The 17,482-nt window shown below is 38.8% G+C and overlaps 2 protein-coding genes and 1 long non-coding RNA gene across 3 annotated transcripts; 2 read left to right on the top strand and 1 right to left on the bottom strand.

Annotated features, from left to right (window-relative positions):
* Positions 1 to 5,403: 5,403 nt before the first annotated feature.
* Positions 5,404 to 9,844, top strand: LOC131934965 (glycine, glutamate and proline-rich protein). Its single transcript, XM_059291239.1, has 7 exons — positions 5,404 to 5,570; positions 6,102 to 6,161; positions 6,883 to 6,972; positions 7,438 to 7,550; positions 7,682 to 7,786; positions 8,178 to 8,223; positions 9,616 to 9,844. The coding sequence occupies exons 1-7, from the start codon at positions 5,525 to 5,527 to the stop codon at positions 9,750 to 9,752; spliced, it is 597 nt and encodes a 198-aa protein (XP_059147222.1). The 5' UTR covers positions 5,404 to 5,524; the 3' UTR covers positions 9,753 to 9,844.
* Positions 9,845 to 10,166: 322 nt separating this feature from the next.
* Positions 10,167 to 14,840, top strand: LOC131934948 (uncharacterized). Its single transcript, XM_059291220.1, has 5 exons — positions 10,167 to 10,314; positions 11,118 to 11,372; positions 12,333 to 12,431; positions 13,367 to 13,417; positions 13,963 to 14,840. The coding sequence occupies exons 1-5, from the start codon at positions 10,221 to 10,223 to the stop codon at positions 14,529 to 14,531; spliced, it is 1,068 nt and encodes a 355-aa protein (XP_059147203.1). The 5' UTR covers positions 10,167 to 10,220; the 3' UTR covers positions 14,532 to 14,840.
* Positions 14,841 to 15,864: 1,024 nt separating this feature from the next.
* On the bottom strand, positions 15,865 to 16,368 carry LOC131934969 (uncharacterized). Its single transcript, XR_009385855.1, has 2 exons — positions 16,016 to 16,368; positions 15,865 to 15,974 (listed from the first exon to the last, which is right to left on the bottom strand). It is a non-coding gene; the product is annotated as an uncharacterized LOC131934969 (long non-coding RNA).
* Between the last annotated feature and the right edge of the window lie 1,114 nt (positions 16,369 to 17,482).

Here is a 17,482-nt window from a genome sequence, read left to right as displayed (position 1 = left end):
TATTAATTGGATAAATAATTAATTAAAATAAAATAAAAATTCCAAAATTGAAAAAATTCAACTTTTTTTTTAGCTGTGGCCTACTTCACCTCAAATATCGTCCTTCAAACCATTATTGAATGCGACACTAAGGTGAAAAGCACATCATCTTATGCTGGTAAATAACTCTCTTTAACCACTTCATGTGGTTTATTCACTACGTGCCGCCCGATCTTTTACTGTCAGTTACCTGTGACCTTCTGAAATAAACTTGTGAATTCTTTTCATTGTCGGTTAACAGTTGTTTGATCAAAGGCTTAACCTACACCGTCTACAACGTCTATACAAGAAGGACAACCTTTATTGCCTCTTTATTGTGTTTAAAAACCTACAAGACAAATAAATTTTGCATGTGATTTCTGGATTTTAAAATGTGATGAAAAGTATTGAGAAATGTGTTATACCAGTACTGTAGCACTGAAAGAATGTGAAATAGTTTCAAATAATGTGATCATAACAAAATGGTCGATAATCTTAGCTACAATGACCAAATGTAGAGGAAAGTTATTGTAACATATGGGCGTTTTACTTGAACCATGTAAAGGATAACAATATGAAGGATAATCGCCAATAACAAAACTTTAGTAACGGAGGGTTCATAACAAGTTAACTTTTTTAACGGAGGCTCACACACAATAAACACGGGGACGGAGTGGTCTAACGGTAGAGAGCTGGTCTGCTAACCCGTAAGTTACGAGTTCGAATCCGAGTTCAAGTCAGTAGACCGTCCCTGAGTCCCCCCAACTCTGATGGGTACCTAACTTACGTTAGGGAGAGTAAAGGCAGTTGGGCAAAGTGCTGGCCTCACTATCTCTTCATATGCCGAGGTCACAGTTACAAGTGAACTCTACTTCATTTGCCCTATAGATCGTTAGGTTTGAAAGGGAACTTGACTTTTACATACACAAAAAATACTGTTGTAGCAGATATTTACGAACTTGAAACCTTTTCTAACGAAAATTCACGAACAAGAAGTGATACCATAAGAACCTTCACAACGTCAGCAAAAACTGGAGTCATTTGATAATAAAGGGACTTAATCAAGTGAAGATTAGTGTAGAACCAGAGTTATGTTTAATTTAAGACATTTAATTAATAATTTAAAAATAACGAAACCAGAAAAAAATACAAAACTAATTTAAATTAGACGCTATAACAAACGATGACTTAAATACCAATCTATAAAATAACTCCTTTCGAGTAAGTTTTATTTTAGCCTCATTTATCTCCCTTTGGCTAGACATTCATGCACACACTTTCATCTATACAAGTCTAAACAGGGAAACACTTGAAGCACAGGCAGCTGACGATGTATATTTACACAGCCGTAAACTACAAACTTACACAATTTTTAATGTCACCCCATCCATACGTTACGCCTCGTGCCATTGAACCAGGGCTAGCTGACGATTTATATTTACACAGCCGTAAGCTACAAACTTAAACTTACACAATTTTTAAAGTCACTCAATCCATATGTGTTGCCAGTTACTGTGTTAGGCCTTACACGGTTTTATATGTAATATTGTTTGCTTTGCTGAAAACGTTATTTGAAATAAGTATTTTTTTTATTTTTTATAAAAATGCAGTGAAGATGTCTAGAGTATACTAAGAGATTTAGGTTGGAGGTTGCGTTGGGTGCAGTACATAGTTCTAGAGTTAGGTTTCAGCCCATAGACTTACGTTGTCATATATATATATATAAATATATTATTATATATATATATATAAACATATATATATATATATAAACATATATATATATATATATATATATATATATATATATATATATATATATATATATATATATATATATATATATATATATATATATATATATATATATATATATATATATATATATATATATATATATATGCGTGTGTGTGTGCAGAGATTCTTCCAGGCATATCTTCAGGTGGAGGGGGGCGGGATTGATGGAATTTGTATAGAAATTATATTCTTCTGCAGATTTTGTTCGATTTTAAGGTTTTCTCTCCTAGATAGGTTGCTGTCCTTTGCTAACGAGCCTCATCTCCTCTGTGATCGGAACTCATCATCTTATAGTAAGCAATCGTACGCGCTATAACCCGACAAAGTGGTCCCATATTCTATCAGCTTTTTGTATTTACCGTCAAGTTGGAATTAAATACTAAAACACACACCAACGCTCTACCTTTCAAATCAAGCAGAGCATATCGACATTATTCAAATCCAAATACTCTTGCCATCAAATAGCGCATGCAATGGGATTGCAACTATATTACACAAATAGATCATTAAAGAAAACAACAGAAAGCTTGGAGCTATGTTTACCAAAGACACGAGCTGATCTGCAGGCTGGAAGTTGGATGCAATATTTGTGTAGGAATACATAGTCATATACAATATTTGTGTAGGAATACATAGTCATATACAATATTTGTGTAGGAATACATAGTCATATACAATATTTGTGTAGGAATACACTCTCTTCCATTATGTGACGTAACGTGTAACGAGTGGCTGGCCATGGTATCTCGTCTTTATGTTACATTCTTCATTTGTGCTTCCTCCAACCGTAACAGGTCACCTTTCTTTACTTACATCAACTCATTTCAAAACCCTCTGTGTCCTGTACTCTAAATATAAAAACCATTATAATAATACGTTTTAAATGCACTGGAAATAAAATAAAAACTTTCTACCGCCATAAAAGCATCGGTCGATAATATTTGTAAGAAATTAGTGAGCGCCCATTGAAATGTTTTTTTTTACTTCTGATTAATTTGTTCTTATTGATGAATACCCTACATAGAATTAAAATAATGTTTTAAAGACTGACCAGTATCTCGCGATCTCTAAAAGACATTTCCTATTCCCCTTCTCAACGTAGTTAATCCCTTTCAGACGTGAAAACCAATCATCCGTGACCTCCAGTTCACCGTAGAAGCCAGGCTGATCCAGAGGTCATTTGAAAAATAACCTATTGCTATCTCCCTTGTCATTATTCAACAAATATTCCTTTACTCAACTACATTTTACTTATTTATCGACCTTTTTTATCAAAATAAAACCTTGCTATTGTTGCATTGTCTGCTGAGACTAGTACATGAGTAAATTTTAGACTGCATTAGAATTGTGTCAAATATCGAGGGACCAGATTAGCCACTAACCCACCAACAAACAAAAAAACGTTTTTGAATTTAAATAACTCTAAAAATAATACTCAGAGATATTCGAGGAGCTAACACTGTATTACTTTAAAAAATCAGCTTACCCCTAGCTTACTTCCCCTTTTTTTAAACGTAGTTTATGATTTACGAATGGATTATCCTTTTTCTACATTCTTGTTTAGGAAGTATAGAGGAAGTATTTTAATTATACGAAAAGTCGATAAATCTCAGCGTTTTACACCACCCTGAGTCGGAAAAAATCTTATTATTGATGTCTGTCAATAGACTGTTCGGAAAATGGGTGTGTATATTGTTCATGGTATTCCATTTTAAGGTTAAGTTGTATGGTCATGTATTAGAGTTAGGGAAGGACTTAGGGATAGGGTTAGCATTGAGATGGACGATTAATACTTGTATTCAGTAATATAACACTCTGCCCTCTTCTTATGCGACGATTCCATTTTTGTGGTATTATCAGACACTACAACAACATATAAATCATCAGTAGCGTAGCGAGGGGGGGGGGGGGGACATATGTCCCCGGGCACCGACCTTAGGGGGCGCCAAAATGGGTTGGAAAAATAAATTGAAAGGTCGAGGGGGGTGCAAATCGAAAGTTTGAGGGGGGGGATGCAAATCGAAAGTTTGAGCGGGGGGGGGGGTGCAAATCAAAATCTTGAGGGGGGTGCTAATCGAAAAGTTTGTCCCCGGGCGCCGGGAAGGGTCGCTACGCCTCTGTAAACCATAAAGGCAAGCAACACAACTGACGCTAACAACTTGAGCGAGGTCAAACCACGTGACTCTGACCACCTGAATTACCGGTAATCTGATTTCTAATTGGTCGATATGTTTGACCAACCCATATCTCCGTTGAATATCAAGTTACTAATGCTTACGTGCTCGTGTTAAGGATTTGTGTTTTACATTAAAATGTATGCGAATAATACATCTGTTGTCTTGCATCATCATTAAATAAAACTATAACTATAAATTTCTATTAAAATATACCTTAACATTTCAAAAGTAAAATTGAACCAATTTCTTGACAGCACCAAAAAAAATTTCGGTTTAAATTTTTAAATGATAAGAAGTATCGTTACATATAAATCAACAGCTTAATGGTTATATCAACTAAGGAACTTAGTGCTCCAATTGAACTTCACATATTCAAAGATGTTTCTTGTAATTATTTTGTTTTTGTTTATAATATAATCTATAACTTTTTGTTTTAATGTAGCTACATAACGATCTTACTTGTCTGTCTGTTCATTTGTCTGTCCATTCTCGTCTAACACATAGGATCCGCTTTTCTTCACCCATCTATCCTACATCTGACTGTCTATACGTGTCTGTCTATTTTTGTCACACCACCTAGCTTTCTTATTTCGCTTTTCTAGCTTGATTTGTCTTTACTTCATCTGCATGTATCACTTCTCCTGCATGTATCTCTTCCTTCACCTGTCTTACTTCAACTGCATTTATTACTTCCCCTGACCGAATTAACCTGCCTGTATTACTCCCCCTGACTAACTTAACCTGCATTTTTTACACCCACTGGCTGAATTAACCTGTTTTTATTACTTCCCATGACCTTCTTGACCCGCCTGTATTACTCCCCCTGACTAAATTAACCTGCCTTTATTACCCCCCCCTGACAAAATTAACCTGCCTGTATTACTCCCGCTTGCTAAATTAACCTGCCTGTATTACTTTCCTGACAAAATTAAATTAACCTGCCTAGTCACTCCCCCTGACGGAATTAACCTGTATTTATTACTTCCCCTGACCCTCTTAACCTGCCTGCATTACTCCCCTGACAAAATTAACCTGCCTGTATTACTCCCCCTGACTAAATTAACCTACCTTTATTGTTCCCCTGACTAAATTAACCTGCATGTTTTACTACACCAACCTGCCTTAGTTTGGTTGTTCAACTAACAGAATCACCAACCTACACCAACCCGTCTTAGTTTGGTTGTTCAACTAACAGAATCACCAACCTACATCATCCACATTTTAAATCGTGCCGCTAACTGTAACGTTATACATGCACTTTTATCTCCAAATCTCCAGATTTAAAAAATAGAGCTAAAATAACGCACACCTTTCCTTTTTAAACTGTATGTAAACTTGCTTGCATTAATTATACAAACAACCCTCGTTACTTAAATGAATACCAAGAACGAACTAAAAACCTGCTTGACCTAATACCACACTTCAGTCAGGTAATTTTTCTTGAAAGGCTCAGGTATAAAACAGGGAGAGATTCGGAGATAAATCACATCATTTCTTGTTGAGCTTAAAAAGTTTGTTTTGAAAAATTCGTCATGTTTCTGCTAGTACTCTGTTCAGTCCTGGCTTATGCATATGCTGGTAAGAAAACATTCTTATACAAAACCAGAGATTTACTTATTGCCAATAAGATGGCGTGGCCTAGAGGTAGAGAGCTAGTCTGCTAATCCGAGTGTTTCGAGTTCGAAACTGGGTTAGTTCTCTGAAATTAACTTACATTCGTATACATTGATGAAATTGTAATTACTCGTACATTGATAGCAAACACATAAATAAACAATCTACAGATATATACGTGTTCTTTCTTTTCTTTTATAAGTAAGTTATTCATTCTATAAAAAAAAAAAAAAAACTAAAATTTTCTAAAATTTAGAAGAAACCAGAGTTTTATTCTGAAATCTCTTTGGGAGAGTAGTTCGCCAATGAGCAGCCCCCCCCCCCCAACCTCCCTACAATAGAGGAAGAAAAAATATTTATAAAAAATTCATATACTTAAAAGGTGCGACCCCCCCCCCCCTCCCGTAAGTTGTAAGTCCCCCTCCTAACACACTTATACTTAGAAAACTGAGAGAATGATCTAACAAAAAAACTTTGGTTTCCTCTACCCTCTAGCACCCAGAACCTGCCATGGTGACGTCATGCAGCTCCACCCCACGGGCAAACACACTGGGGGTAAGTGCAGGTGTCGCTGATGTGTCGTTGATGTGTGGTTGTTGTGTCGTTGTTGTGTCGTTGATATGTGGTTTATATGTGGTTGATGTGTTGTTAATGTGTCGTCCCATATGACTTGTTGACTCTGTCATTTGTGTGATGTCAAACTTGACATAACCAGACATTAACATTTGAATTTCTTCTGTTGACATTTTATTTTCACTGAAACATTTTTTGATAATACGAATAATGACAATGTTTAAGTAAGGTACCAAGACTCGTTTAGTATCACACTTTAGGCTTAAGTTCCTCATATGAGATTAGCTAAACTTTTGTTTTTGACTTAAACTTCGTATTTTTAAACCCTTATGTTTACTAAGTTAAGTTGGATTTTGAACCCCTGTAGCATACAGAGAGAATTTGAACTTTAAACACATTGGCTTTACTAAGTTAACTTTTGCTTTTTAACACTTTTAGTTTACTAAGTTAAATTTGTTCGTTGAAAACCTTTATGAAACAAAGTTAATTTTGTCTTCGAACAGCTTCGGTTTACTAAGCTAACTTTCCATTTGTACGAATTCGGTTTATTAGGTTTACTTGACCATTGCGAAACTTCAGTTTACTTGGGAACAGTTAGTCATTGGCTAGCACATTTAACTTGTGTTTAATTCTGCTTTGATTTACAAATGTTTGTCAGGTTTAGCTTATCTTTTGTTTACGATTTGAATGCCCTTTTGTTCAGGTGTCGCCGCTTCAAACGCCGAGGTCCAGCATGACCTACCTGCTTTAAACAACCACAGGCATTGTTATCAGGCAACCGCTGACAACAACTGTAAGTAGGTCAAATGACGGCATTTTTAACTGGGTCAGTTGACACTGAATGAGAGTAGGTCAATTGATCGTAAGTTTTAAGAATTAAGTAGTTAACTCAAACATAACTGTAAGCATAACTTTAATATTAACTTGTAAGCATAGTTATAGCTTTAGGTCAATTTCACCACAGCTGTACGAAGGTACTTTCGAAATATACTTAAAAGCAAGTTACTTAATCGTAACTGTTAACAGTTAAGGATTAAATAGGAGTGGTAGGGAATGTTAGTTAAGTGGATTTACTTTCTCATCACTTGTTAGTAATACACATGTAGAATTTTATTTCTCTATAATTTATTATAAAAACAGGAAAAAGCCGAGTTGAAAAAAAAATTAACTGTAAATTTTTTTTTTATCGAGCCCTGTTTACAATCATGTTTGAAAAAAAAATTGTTGAATAAAATTGAATTTGTGATGTTGTTGTCAGGTATCCAAGCCTCCGTCATCGCCGCCATCGCCAGCAGAGAGTCCAGAGGCGGATCCCTGCTTGTTTCCACTGGAGGGTACGGTGACCACGGCGCCGCCTGGGGCATCATGCAGGTCTGAGACCATCTCATTAGACCGTGTCCATGAGATTTCAAGAACATCCGGTTCTATTGTATGAACGTGTTCTATATTAGCACCATTTAAACTGGACTGTGAGTTTTGACGATGATTTAATTTGTCCACAGTGTGACATTACTCACTCTGGTCTGCCCTGCAAATCTGTGCCCTGGGACAGCTGTGAGCACATCGAGATGATGGTCCATAGACTTCTGGTGCCTTACATCAACCAGGTCAGTAGGTCGGCTTAATGGGGAGGGGGGCGGGTTGTAAGTGTGCTAGAGCTGTGGGTAGGAGACGTGTCTGTGACGATGGTTGGCATTTCGAAACGAAGGTCTATGTATTTGTTGTGAAACCTGCAACTTGTCATTAATATCGATCATGTATACATCTTCTACATAATACATATTATATATATATATACGTATATGTATATATATATATATATATATATATATATATATATATATATATATATATATATATATATATATATGTATCAGTTACGCAATACATCGGTAACAGTTATATATATATATATATATATATATATATATATATATATATATATATATATATATATATATATCAGTTACGCACTATATCGGTAACATCTATTTTTAGGTTCATGCAAAACATCCATCCTGGAGCCAACATCAAGCTTTACAAGGTAAAATAATTTTTCTTTCAAAATAGTCGAATCATTAATAATTATAAGCAAAATACAAGTTCCCCTTTAAATTTGTTAAAATGTATCGCCGTTACATTTAACTGTCAAGAATAAATGTTAGAATAATCAAATTATGTGTTTTTGAATACGTAGCGTACATTTACCATCTGGGTTTGATCCTGAACTAGAGACTATATGCGACTGCAACACAATTAAATGTACATCCTCTCATATGCCCCGTCGTAGCGCTTGTACGTGGAGACCTCACATAACATTATTTCCGTTTCCAGTTAATTCCTCTGAAGTTCCCCAAGACAGTCTGACTCTTGTTTGCCGTTTCTAGGGCGGGAGTATCCAAGTCTCCCTTGGCAGTGTATTTTATTTCCTACCGAGTCCAATTTAGCGCTTTTATTGGAATGTAATTTTAGTTCATCCTCACCATGGCCCCGCCACACCATAGGTTTTCGATTACTTTTGAAAAGGCTGGCATCTGTATTTCTCTTAGTAACTTATCGGTTGAATATTGTGTGATCTGTACATAACTTTAATCCATCGCATACATCCAGTAATCGGAGTACTTACCAGCGTTTACGGACATTGAGAGAATTATAGGTCATCACCATCAAGCGATAATTATTAAGAGACTATAGCAAAGACTATTATTCTACAATACAATTTCTTTATCACTTATGAAAAAGCTGCATATTCTAATAACATACTGATATAAGGGTGATTGTTTTAAGCAGGTTTACGTGTTGTCCTGCTTCTGTTCCTTTATCAATCTTCACGTCTAGATGTGTAAATAGCACCATTACTGTCTTGTTCATCAATTTATCTAACACATGGTGGATGCGTTTTTTTGTCTATGTTGCTATGTATAGCATCGTTTGTTGTTAGTTTTGTGGTCCAATCCCTTCCTAGAGTAGAGAGTTAATTAACTAATATAAAGTAAAGTAAAAGTAAATAATCCTTGTGAGATCTAGCGATCCATTGGGCAGTTGAAGTAGAGTTCATATTTTTCTTGACCTCAGCTTACGAAGGGAAGGTGTGGTCAGCACTTTGCCCAGTAGAATTTACTTTACCTTACATGAGTTAGATACTCGTCAGAGCTGGGTGAACTTAGGGACATTCTACTAACTTGGACCCGGGTTCGAACTCAAGACCTTCGGGCTAGCAGCCTTGCGATCAACCTCTTAGGCCACGCCGTCCCATAATTAACCTAATGTGCAATCATTTTTCTTATGTACGTAAATATGACACTTGGTGTTCCCCGGGGTGCCCCCCCCCCTACTCCACAGTAGCTACGCCAATGTGTTCATCTATTGATATTTTCTCCCGTCTGCCTACAGGTGGTTGTGCCGCCTATTGATATTTTCTCCCGTCTGCCTACAGGTGGTTGTGCCGCCTACAACTCTGGCGTCAGCAACGTCCAGACATGGGGTGGACTTGACATCGGCACCACCGGAAATGACTACAGCAATGACGTCATCGCCAGAGCCCAGTGGCTCCACCACAATGGCTGGAACTAGAAGAGTTTTCCTCCCTCGCAGCCGCCTCGGTTTTAATGTGTAAATAATTGATGAATTTACGTACACAGCTATTAAACTGTACACACTTCAAATGTCTTCAGTATTTGTCTAGATAACAAGAATCCACCTAGATCGACACAATGTTAACAGCTTTTAACATTTTCTTGACTATGTGTATTGTCGTACTTATCTTCAAGTTCTATACATAGGCCTACAGATCAATATACTAATATCATAGTCTCGAATCAAATGTGTGTGTGTGTGTTTGTGTGTGTGTGTGTGTATGTTGAGAGAGAGAGAGAAAGATATAGAGAAATGTGTGAAGTTTCATTTTTAGCGGTGCGCAAGATACTTATATTTACACCGCAGCACTAAAAAGCGCTAAAATGATACAATCTCACGCAAACTTGTAAAGTAAATCGAAAGCTTAGGCAAACCACTGATAAAAACTCGATAAATTCATAAATCATGACTAGCCAATACTTAAAGATGAACAAACACCGAATGGACAGCTTTACAGAGCTGAAGCTATTGAAAGAGATTATGTTGTACGGTGAAACTAGTAAGTTTAGTTTAGGCACTAGCGTCTAGCATGTACCATTACATTCCTTAACAGGACATCCCAAGTTAAGATAGACAACTCAGCTTTGAAATAAAATTAAAGCTGGGTTTGGGGGGGGGGGGGGGGGTTGTGTTCCCTCCCACACCGAAAAACGTCTACCGCCCCCCCCCCCCCCCTCCGAACGAAATAAAATTCATATTAAAAAAATATTTACTTTTACCAGTTTCCGCCCCTCGGTAATTTTAGTCCGTCCCCCCCCCCCCCCCCCGCCGAATTTTTTTTTCAAGTGCCCCACCCCCTAGGAGAAAAAAGTCTGGATGAAACACTGGTTGTCAGACTATCAAGGTATGCCTCTTTTTGACTTCGCCTCTCTCTGCCCTCCCTCCCCCCCCCCCCCTTCTCTTTTTCTGACTCCCTCTTGCTCTCAGTATCTCACAGTATTGATATGATCGTAGGCAAAGTAACATTATCTTCTATACATTTATTTTCCTATAACTTATGGGTCGAGAGGATGGCTTTTACCAGGAGACTTTAGATTAAAAAAAAAAAACAACTAAACTCAAAAGGAAGGAATTTTGGTCGAATAAACCAATTTTCGGACAAATTATAAAAATATCACGGAGAAAAGGTCTTGGAGTATAATTATTTTAGGATACATTTTTTTCTCAGTGCAAAATGTTTCAGTGACAATGAGTAACAAAATGTGTTGCTTGTGTTAGAACTCTCTGCTTGATTTATGTTGCTGAACACCACCCCCCCTCCCCCGAGCTGGAAGAAAGTGTTTTCTGTTGTTTGTTCGTTAGAAAATCCGGAAAAACTGGAGAAATACGTCAACCTGGGCGACGTTCTGATCAAACAGCTTTTCCGGGTACCGAGAATCGACCGAGGCACTCAGACCAACTGGAAGTGGAGGATCATGGCCGAGCGTTGGGGAAATGCCAGAATTATTCAGCCAAAGGTGAGGCTGGTCTATATCCCAGAGACGTCTCCGGAAATTGCGACGGAAATTGTGGCGAAGGAACCAAGTGCAGTGGTTAGTGTTTACGACAAGACATCAGGTAAGGTGTGAGTGTACCACATGTGTGAGTGAGTGAGTGAGTGGTTTGGGAAGTGAGTGAGTGAGTGAGTGAGTGAGTGAGTGAGTGAGTGAGTGAGTGAGTGAGTGAGTGAGTGAGTGAGTGAGTGAGTGAGTGAGTGAGTGAGTGAGTGAGTGAGTGAGTGAGTGAGTGAGTGAGAAATAGTTGACCTGCAATCAAAGTTGTCCGCAGAGTTTCCACCCATCCACCACCTCACTTCTCCAACCATCCACCACCTCACTTCTCCACCCACCCACCACCTCACTTCTCCACCCATCCACCACCTCACTTCTCCACCTATCCACCCATCCACCCCTCACTTCCCCAAACTTCCCCACCCATCCACCACCTCACTTCTCCACCCATCCACCACCTCACTTCTCCACCCATCCACCACCTCACTTCTCCACCCATCCACCACCTCACTTCCCCAAACTTCCCCACCCATCCACCACCTCACTTCTCCACCCATCCACCACCTCACTTCCCCAAACTTCCCCACCGATACACCACCTTACTTCTCCACCCATCCACCCATCCACCACCTCACTTCTCCACCCATCCGCCACCTCACTTCTCCACCCATCCACCACCTCACTTCTCCACCCATCCACCACCTCACTTCTCCACCCATCCACCACCTCACTTCTCCACCCATCCACCACCTCACTTCTCCACCCATCAACCACCTCACTTCTCCACCCATCCACCACCTCACTTCTCCACCCATCCACCACCTCACTTCTCCACCCATCAACCACCTCACTTCTCCACCCATCCACCAACTCACTTCCCCACCCATCCACCACCTCACTTCTCCACCCATCCACCAACTCACTTCTCCACCCATCATTCCACCCATCCACCACCTCACTTCTCCACCCATCCACCACCTCACTTCTCCACCCATCCACCACCTCACCTCTACCACGTTCATTTCAGTACTACCGTTTCAAAATTCGTCAGTAGAGACTGCGAACTTTGAGAACGTGTTACATGAGGTTGCCAAAAAATTGAACACAGAGGACCGCCCCACCCCAGGTAAATTATCCCAAATCTTGACCATGGTATATCAACAAAATTTCTTCCAGGCGTCTTTTCGGAATAGAGGAGAGGTAGGGGGCTGAGCCCTCTAGAAAAACGTCGCTGCCCCTCCCCCTCCCCCCTCCCGAACGAAATAGAATTTATTTTTGAAAAAAATAAACTTTTCCCAGTGTCCGTCCCCCATCCCCTTGAAAATTTAGTCTGCTCCCCCTAAATATTTCAAGTGCCCCTCTCTCCGGAGTAAAAAATTCCGGAAAAAAACACTATGTATCAGCAGGTACTAGAAGTTCTCTCAATTTCATCGGCATGGTTTTTCTTGTACTGTTCCGCTTAAAGTACCAAATCAGCTGCATTGGTTAAATTTAAGCATCTGATGGCATTGTAAAAAGTAAAAAGTAAAAATATTTCTATTTGCTTAAAAGGCTGAGACCATTCTTAGCGAGTGTGAGTTTCCATAAACTTTTTTTGTGTATGTTCTTGTATAACAAACGTCTGATGGTATCAGTAAAAATATTAGGTACGGTAGACAAAGTCTTAAAGTTTTATCAATTATAGGAAATTTAGTAAAGTACCAATTCCTAAACCAGAAATCGTTTAAAATTTAAAAGAAACCTACGTATAGAATCTAATAGATATATGAAATCTTGTTCACGGTACCAAAAAAAAAGTAAAAAAAAAATATTACTTCCATACGGAAATGATTTAAAAAAAAAAAAACGATTCCGGTTATTGGGAATTGCAAAGATCTTCATAAGGACATGTGTATTTGACCTCATTAGACCAAAATTGTACTCACGTTAGAAGTTTTTACAAAAAACCTTATATGCTGTTCTTAGATACTTCTAACGCTGAACTATTTGTCGTATTGTAAACTAATTAGCATAATATATCGTTTTAAAAATTTAATTTGTTGTTTTCATTTTTACACCTAGTAATAGAAGAAGACTCGCCCTTGGGTAAAGCTAAAACTGCATTGAATAAAGGTAACATCCTCTACCTCTACCACCCACTGCTAACATCCTCTACCTCTACCTCCCACTGCTAACATCCTCTACCACCCACTGCTAACATCCTCTACCTCTACCACCCACTGCTAACATCCTCTACCACCCACTGCTAACATCCTCTACCACCCACTGCTAACATCCTCTACCACCCACTGCTAACATCCTCTACCACCCACTGCTAACATCCTCTACCACCCACTGCTAACATCCTTTACCACCCACTGCTAACATCCTCTACCTCTACCACCCACTGCTAACATCCTCTACCACCCACTGCTAACATCCTCTACCACCCACTGCTAACATCCTCTACCACCCACTGCTAACATCCTCTACCCCCCACTGCTAACATCCTCTACCACCCACTGCTAACATCCTCTACCACCCACTGTTAACATTCTCTACCTCTACCACCCACTGCTAACATCCTCTACCACCCACTGTTAACATTCTCTACCTCTACCACCCACTGCTAACATCCTCTACCACCCACTGTTAACATTCTTTACCTCTAACCCCAGTCCTAGAGATCCGAAACCTTCGCACAGCACGTGACTGCGACAAGATCGTCGACACCAGCGACCTTGACTTTGACCCCTTCGACCCCCGCATCAACCAGCGCTGCCTCTACAACAACCTCAAGCACCGCAGCCCTGCCGCCCCTCACGACACCACCAAAGTCTTCGGACGACGCCGATCTTCAATCAGACCCTCGCGACCAGAAAGCAGACGACGAATCAGCTCGATCAAAAACAGTTCCGGTATCTCGGAAGAGGCGGGCCAGCCTGCGCAGGTACCAAAAACCGATGCAGAGCCGGTTCCCCGGGAGAGGCAAGGTTCCGGTGCCAGCACCAGAAAAGCCTCCAGACAAAACCGCTTGTCTTTTGAGGAAAAGGACGCTAGCGGTCAGCAAACGGACGCTAGCGATCAGAAAAAGGGCGGCAAAACTCGCCGACGCTCCTCCCAGAAGGTGCCTGCTCAACAAGGTAAAAGTGAGAGCATGGCGAAACTAGAGGAGGGCGCCATCACACAGGAGGTTGAGGAGCTACAGCCGGAGACTGCTGACGGGGCTGTAGCCTTACCTGATTAGGCTATTGAAGGAAGCGTTAGATTTAATTAACGGACAGTTGACGGGGTGTAGCTTTACCTGATTAGGCTATTGAAGGAAGCGTTAGATTTAATTAACGGACAGCTGACGGGGTGTAGCTTTACCTGATTAGTCTATTGAAGGAAGAGATTTAATTAACGGACAGTTGACGGGGTGTAGCTTTACCTGATTTGTATATTGAAGGAAGCGTTAGATTTAATTAACGGACAGCTGACGGAGTGTAGCTTTACCTGATTAGTCTATTGAAGAAAGAGATTTAATTAACGGACAGTTGACGGAGTGTAGCTTTACCTGATTAGTCTATTGAAGAAAGCGTTAGGTTTAATTAACGGACAGTTGACGGAGTGTAGCTTTACCTGATTTGTCTATTGAAGGAAGCTTTAGATTTAATTAACGGACAGTTGACGGAGTGTAGCTTTACCTGATTAGTCTATTGAAGAAAGCGTTAGGTTTAATTAACGGACAGTTGACGGGGTGTAGCTTTACCTGATTTGTCTATTGAAGGAAGCGTTAGATTTAATTAACGGACAGTTGAAGTAATGTAGTTTAACCTGAGTTGTCTATTGATATGACTACATTGAAGGCAAGCGGTAGATTAAATTCATTGACAGTTGACGGATATAGAGAGATTTACCTGACAAGGCTTATTGACATAATTACCTTCAAAGACATCTCCCTCCCCCACCCCCACATTTTTCAAGTTGCGATTTTATTATTTGACGAAACAGACATGACCTTGACACCTGATGTTATTTACATTGCACGGGCTAATAACTGACAATTACAAAGTGTTTTTCATGTTGGTTGAACTTTGAATAATTAAAATAATTTTAATTCAATTTCAATTAGTCTAGGTGTCTGTGTACGCATGCGTTTAGTATGAAGCATAATACGACCAAGATGTCGCTTAAAACGAGTTAGGATCACGGATTCGACTGCGTAACAATTAACACATCATGTAATTTAATGTGTTGATTATCATCAGGAAAAGATAAGTCTTAATCAATGTTTAGAGGACACACACTAGTCCAGCATACTCGTATATGACTCACGTAGGGGAAAGTATGGCTTGCTGGGTAGACGTACTGACCACACTTTCCCTTCGTCAGCCGGGGTCAAGAAACGTATGAACTCTACTTGAATCGTTAATGCATTAAATATTAATAAAATTCATAATTCTAAAGAGATTTTTAAAAATAAAAATGGATATTCCTGTGCAAGAAAAACAATTACATTTAGAAAATTTACCAAAATGTCTGGTTTGAAGTTGAGGTTTTGGCTTAACTATAAAAAAAAAACAACAAACACACATGGGGTTGCTTCAACAGTTTTATTACAAAAAAAAAAGTTTTTGTGACGTAAAAGTATCACATCTTATGATCAGCTTTAGCCGTCATTAAAACATCACTACAGAGATCTATCAACCTTTAGCCGTCATTAAAACATCACTACAGAGATCTATCAACACCACTACACTGGACGCGCCCCGTCCAAAGGTTGTCTAGAAAGTAGACTTAGTGCTACTTCATGCCCCAACAAGCTTGGCATGCTGCAGTAGTAGTCTTAGTGCTACTTCATGCTCCAACATTCTTGGCGTACTGCAGTAGTAGCCTTAGTGCTACTTCATGCCCCAACATTCTTGGCGTACTGCAGTAGTAGCCTTAGTGCTACTTCATGCCCCAACATTCTTGGCGTACTGCAGTAGTAGCCTTAGTGCTACTTCATGCCCCAACATGCTTAGCGTGCTGCAGTAGTTCAGTTGGCTACCTTATACATACATTTTTGTGAATACATCATATTTTAAGCATCAAGAATGGGGCTTTTAGGGAGGGGGGGGGGGGGGGGGAAAGGTATTTTTAGTTTATTTCTTGGCAAGGGAGGGCACTTAGGGATAAATGTTGAAAAAAAAGACTATACATCTTAAGTTAATTTTTAAAAAAAACATTTTTCTTATAATTATTTAGCTATTCAGTTAATAAGTTTTGTCTGTTTCAACTTCAACCACAATAATTCACTAAGCATGAAATATCTAAATAAATATTAACTATGAGGAATTATCCCCCCCCCCCCCTTTTCATCAAGCAGTGTAGTTACCATAGAAACAAGAATAAATAAACTAACAACAATGTCGGCACTGGGATGTATAAATACCACTTCTTGTGGTCATTTATCAAAAATAAACTTCTCAACAACAGTATAAAATGTCGATGTCATATTGTCCAAGAGATTACACAACAAACGTCAGTGTACTAGAGGGCTCATAAGGGGACATAACACAAACAACAACTTCCTCGTTTCATCTCTGAAAAACCTACTGAAAATTATTTGTTACCCAACCAAAAGTCAAAGTTAAATGCAAAATGGTCTTTCAAAATTGTTGTTAACAGGAGATTTAAAAATAAATTATACAGGCACTATTCCATTGTGAATTTACCATTATAAAATTACAAGATCAATAAAAAAAAAAAAAATCTAGCATTTAGCCAAGTTACATAACTGAAGGAATCACTGTAAAAGGTTGAGTTATAGCAGAGTTATGTCCCCTTAAAGTCCACACCTACAATAATGTACAAAATTAAAACAGCTAATACAACAATGTGAAAACCATCTACATACAAGTATTTCTAAGCTATAAACATCATACATAGCTGTGTCTCTGGTTAATATGGCTAACGGTAACATATAACACATTCAATTAGTATGAGAGGAAAAATTAACACTAGGCTCATACATAAAATAACTGCTTTTTCACTCAAGTACATTTCTCATTAGCCAGTTACAAAAAAGCTATTTCAATAGTTACTGCGCAATATCAAAATCATGTTACGAAGAATTTAAAAATGTATTTAACTTTTAAATCATTCCACAACACATAGATCTATACTTAAACAGATGTGGATATGGGTCTAAGTTGTGACTCTTGGCTTGTAACA

This window comes from Physella acuta, unplaced genomic scaffold (assembly GCF_028476545.2).
Source record: "Physella acuta isolate Inbredline_101_S28 unplaced genomic scaffold, ASM2847654v3 ptg000124l, whole genome shotgun sequence".
Taxonomy (NCBI): Eukaryota; Metazoa; Mollusca; class Gastropoda; family Physidae; genus Physella; species Physella acuta.
Note: the sequence above shows the minus strand (reverse complement) of the source record. Positions and strands in the feature narration are given on the sequence as shown.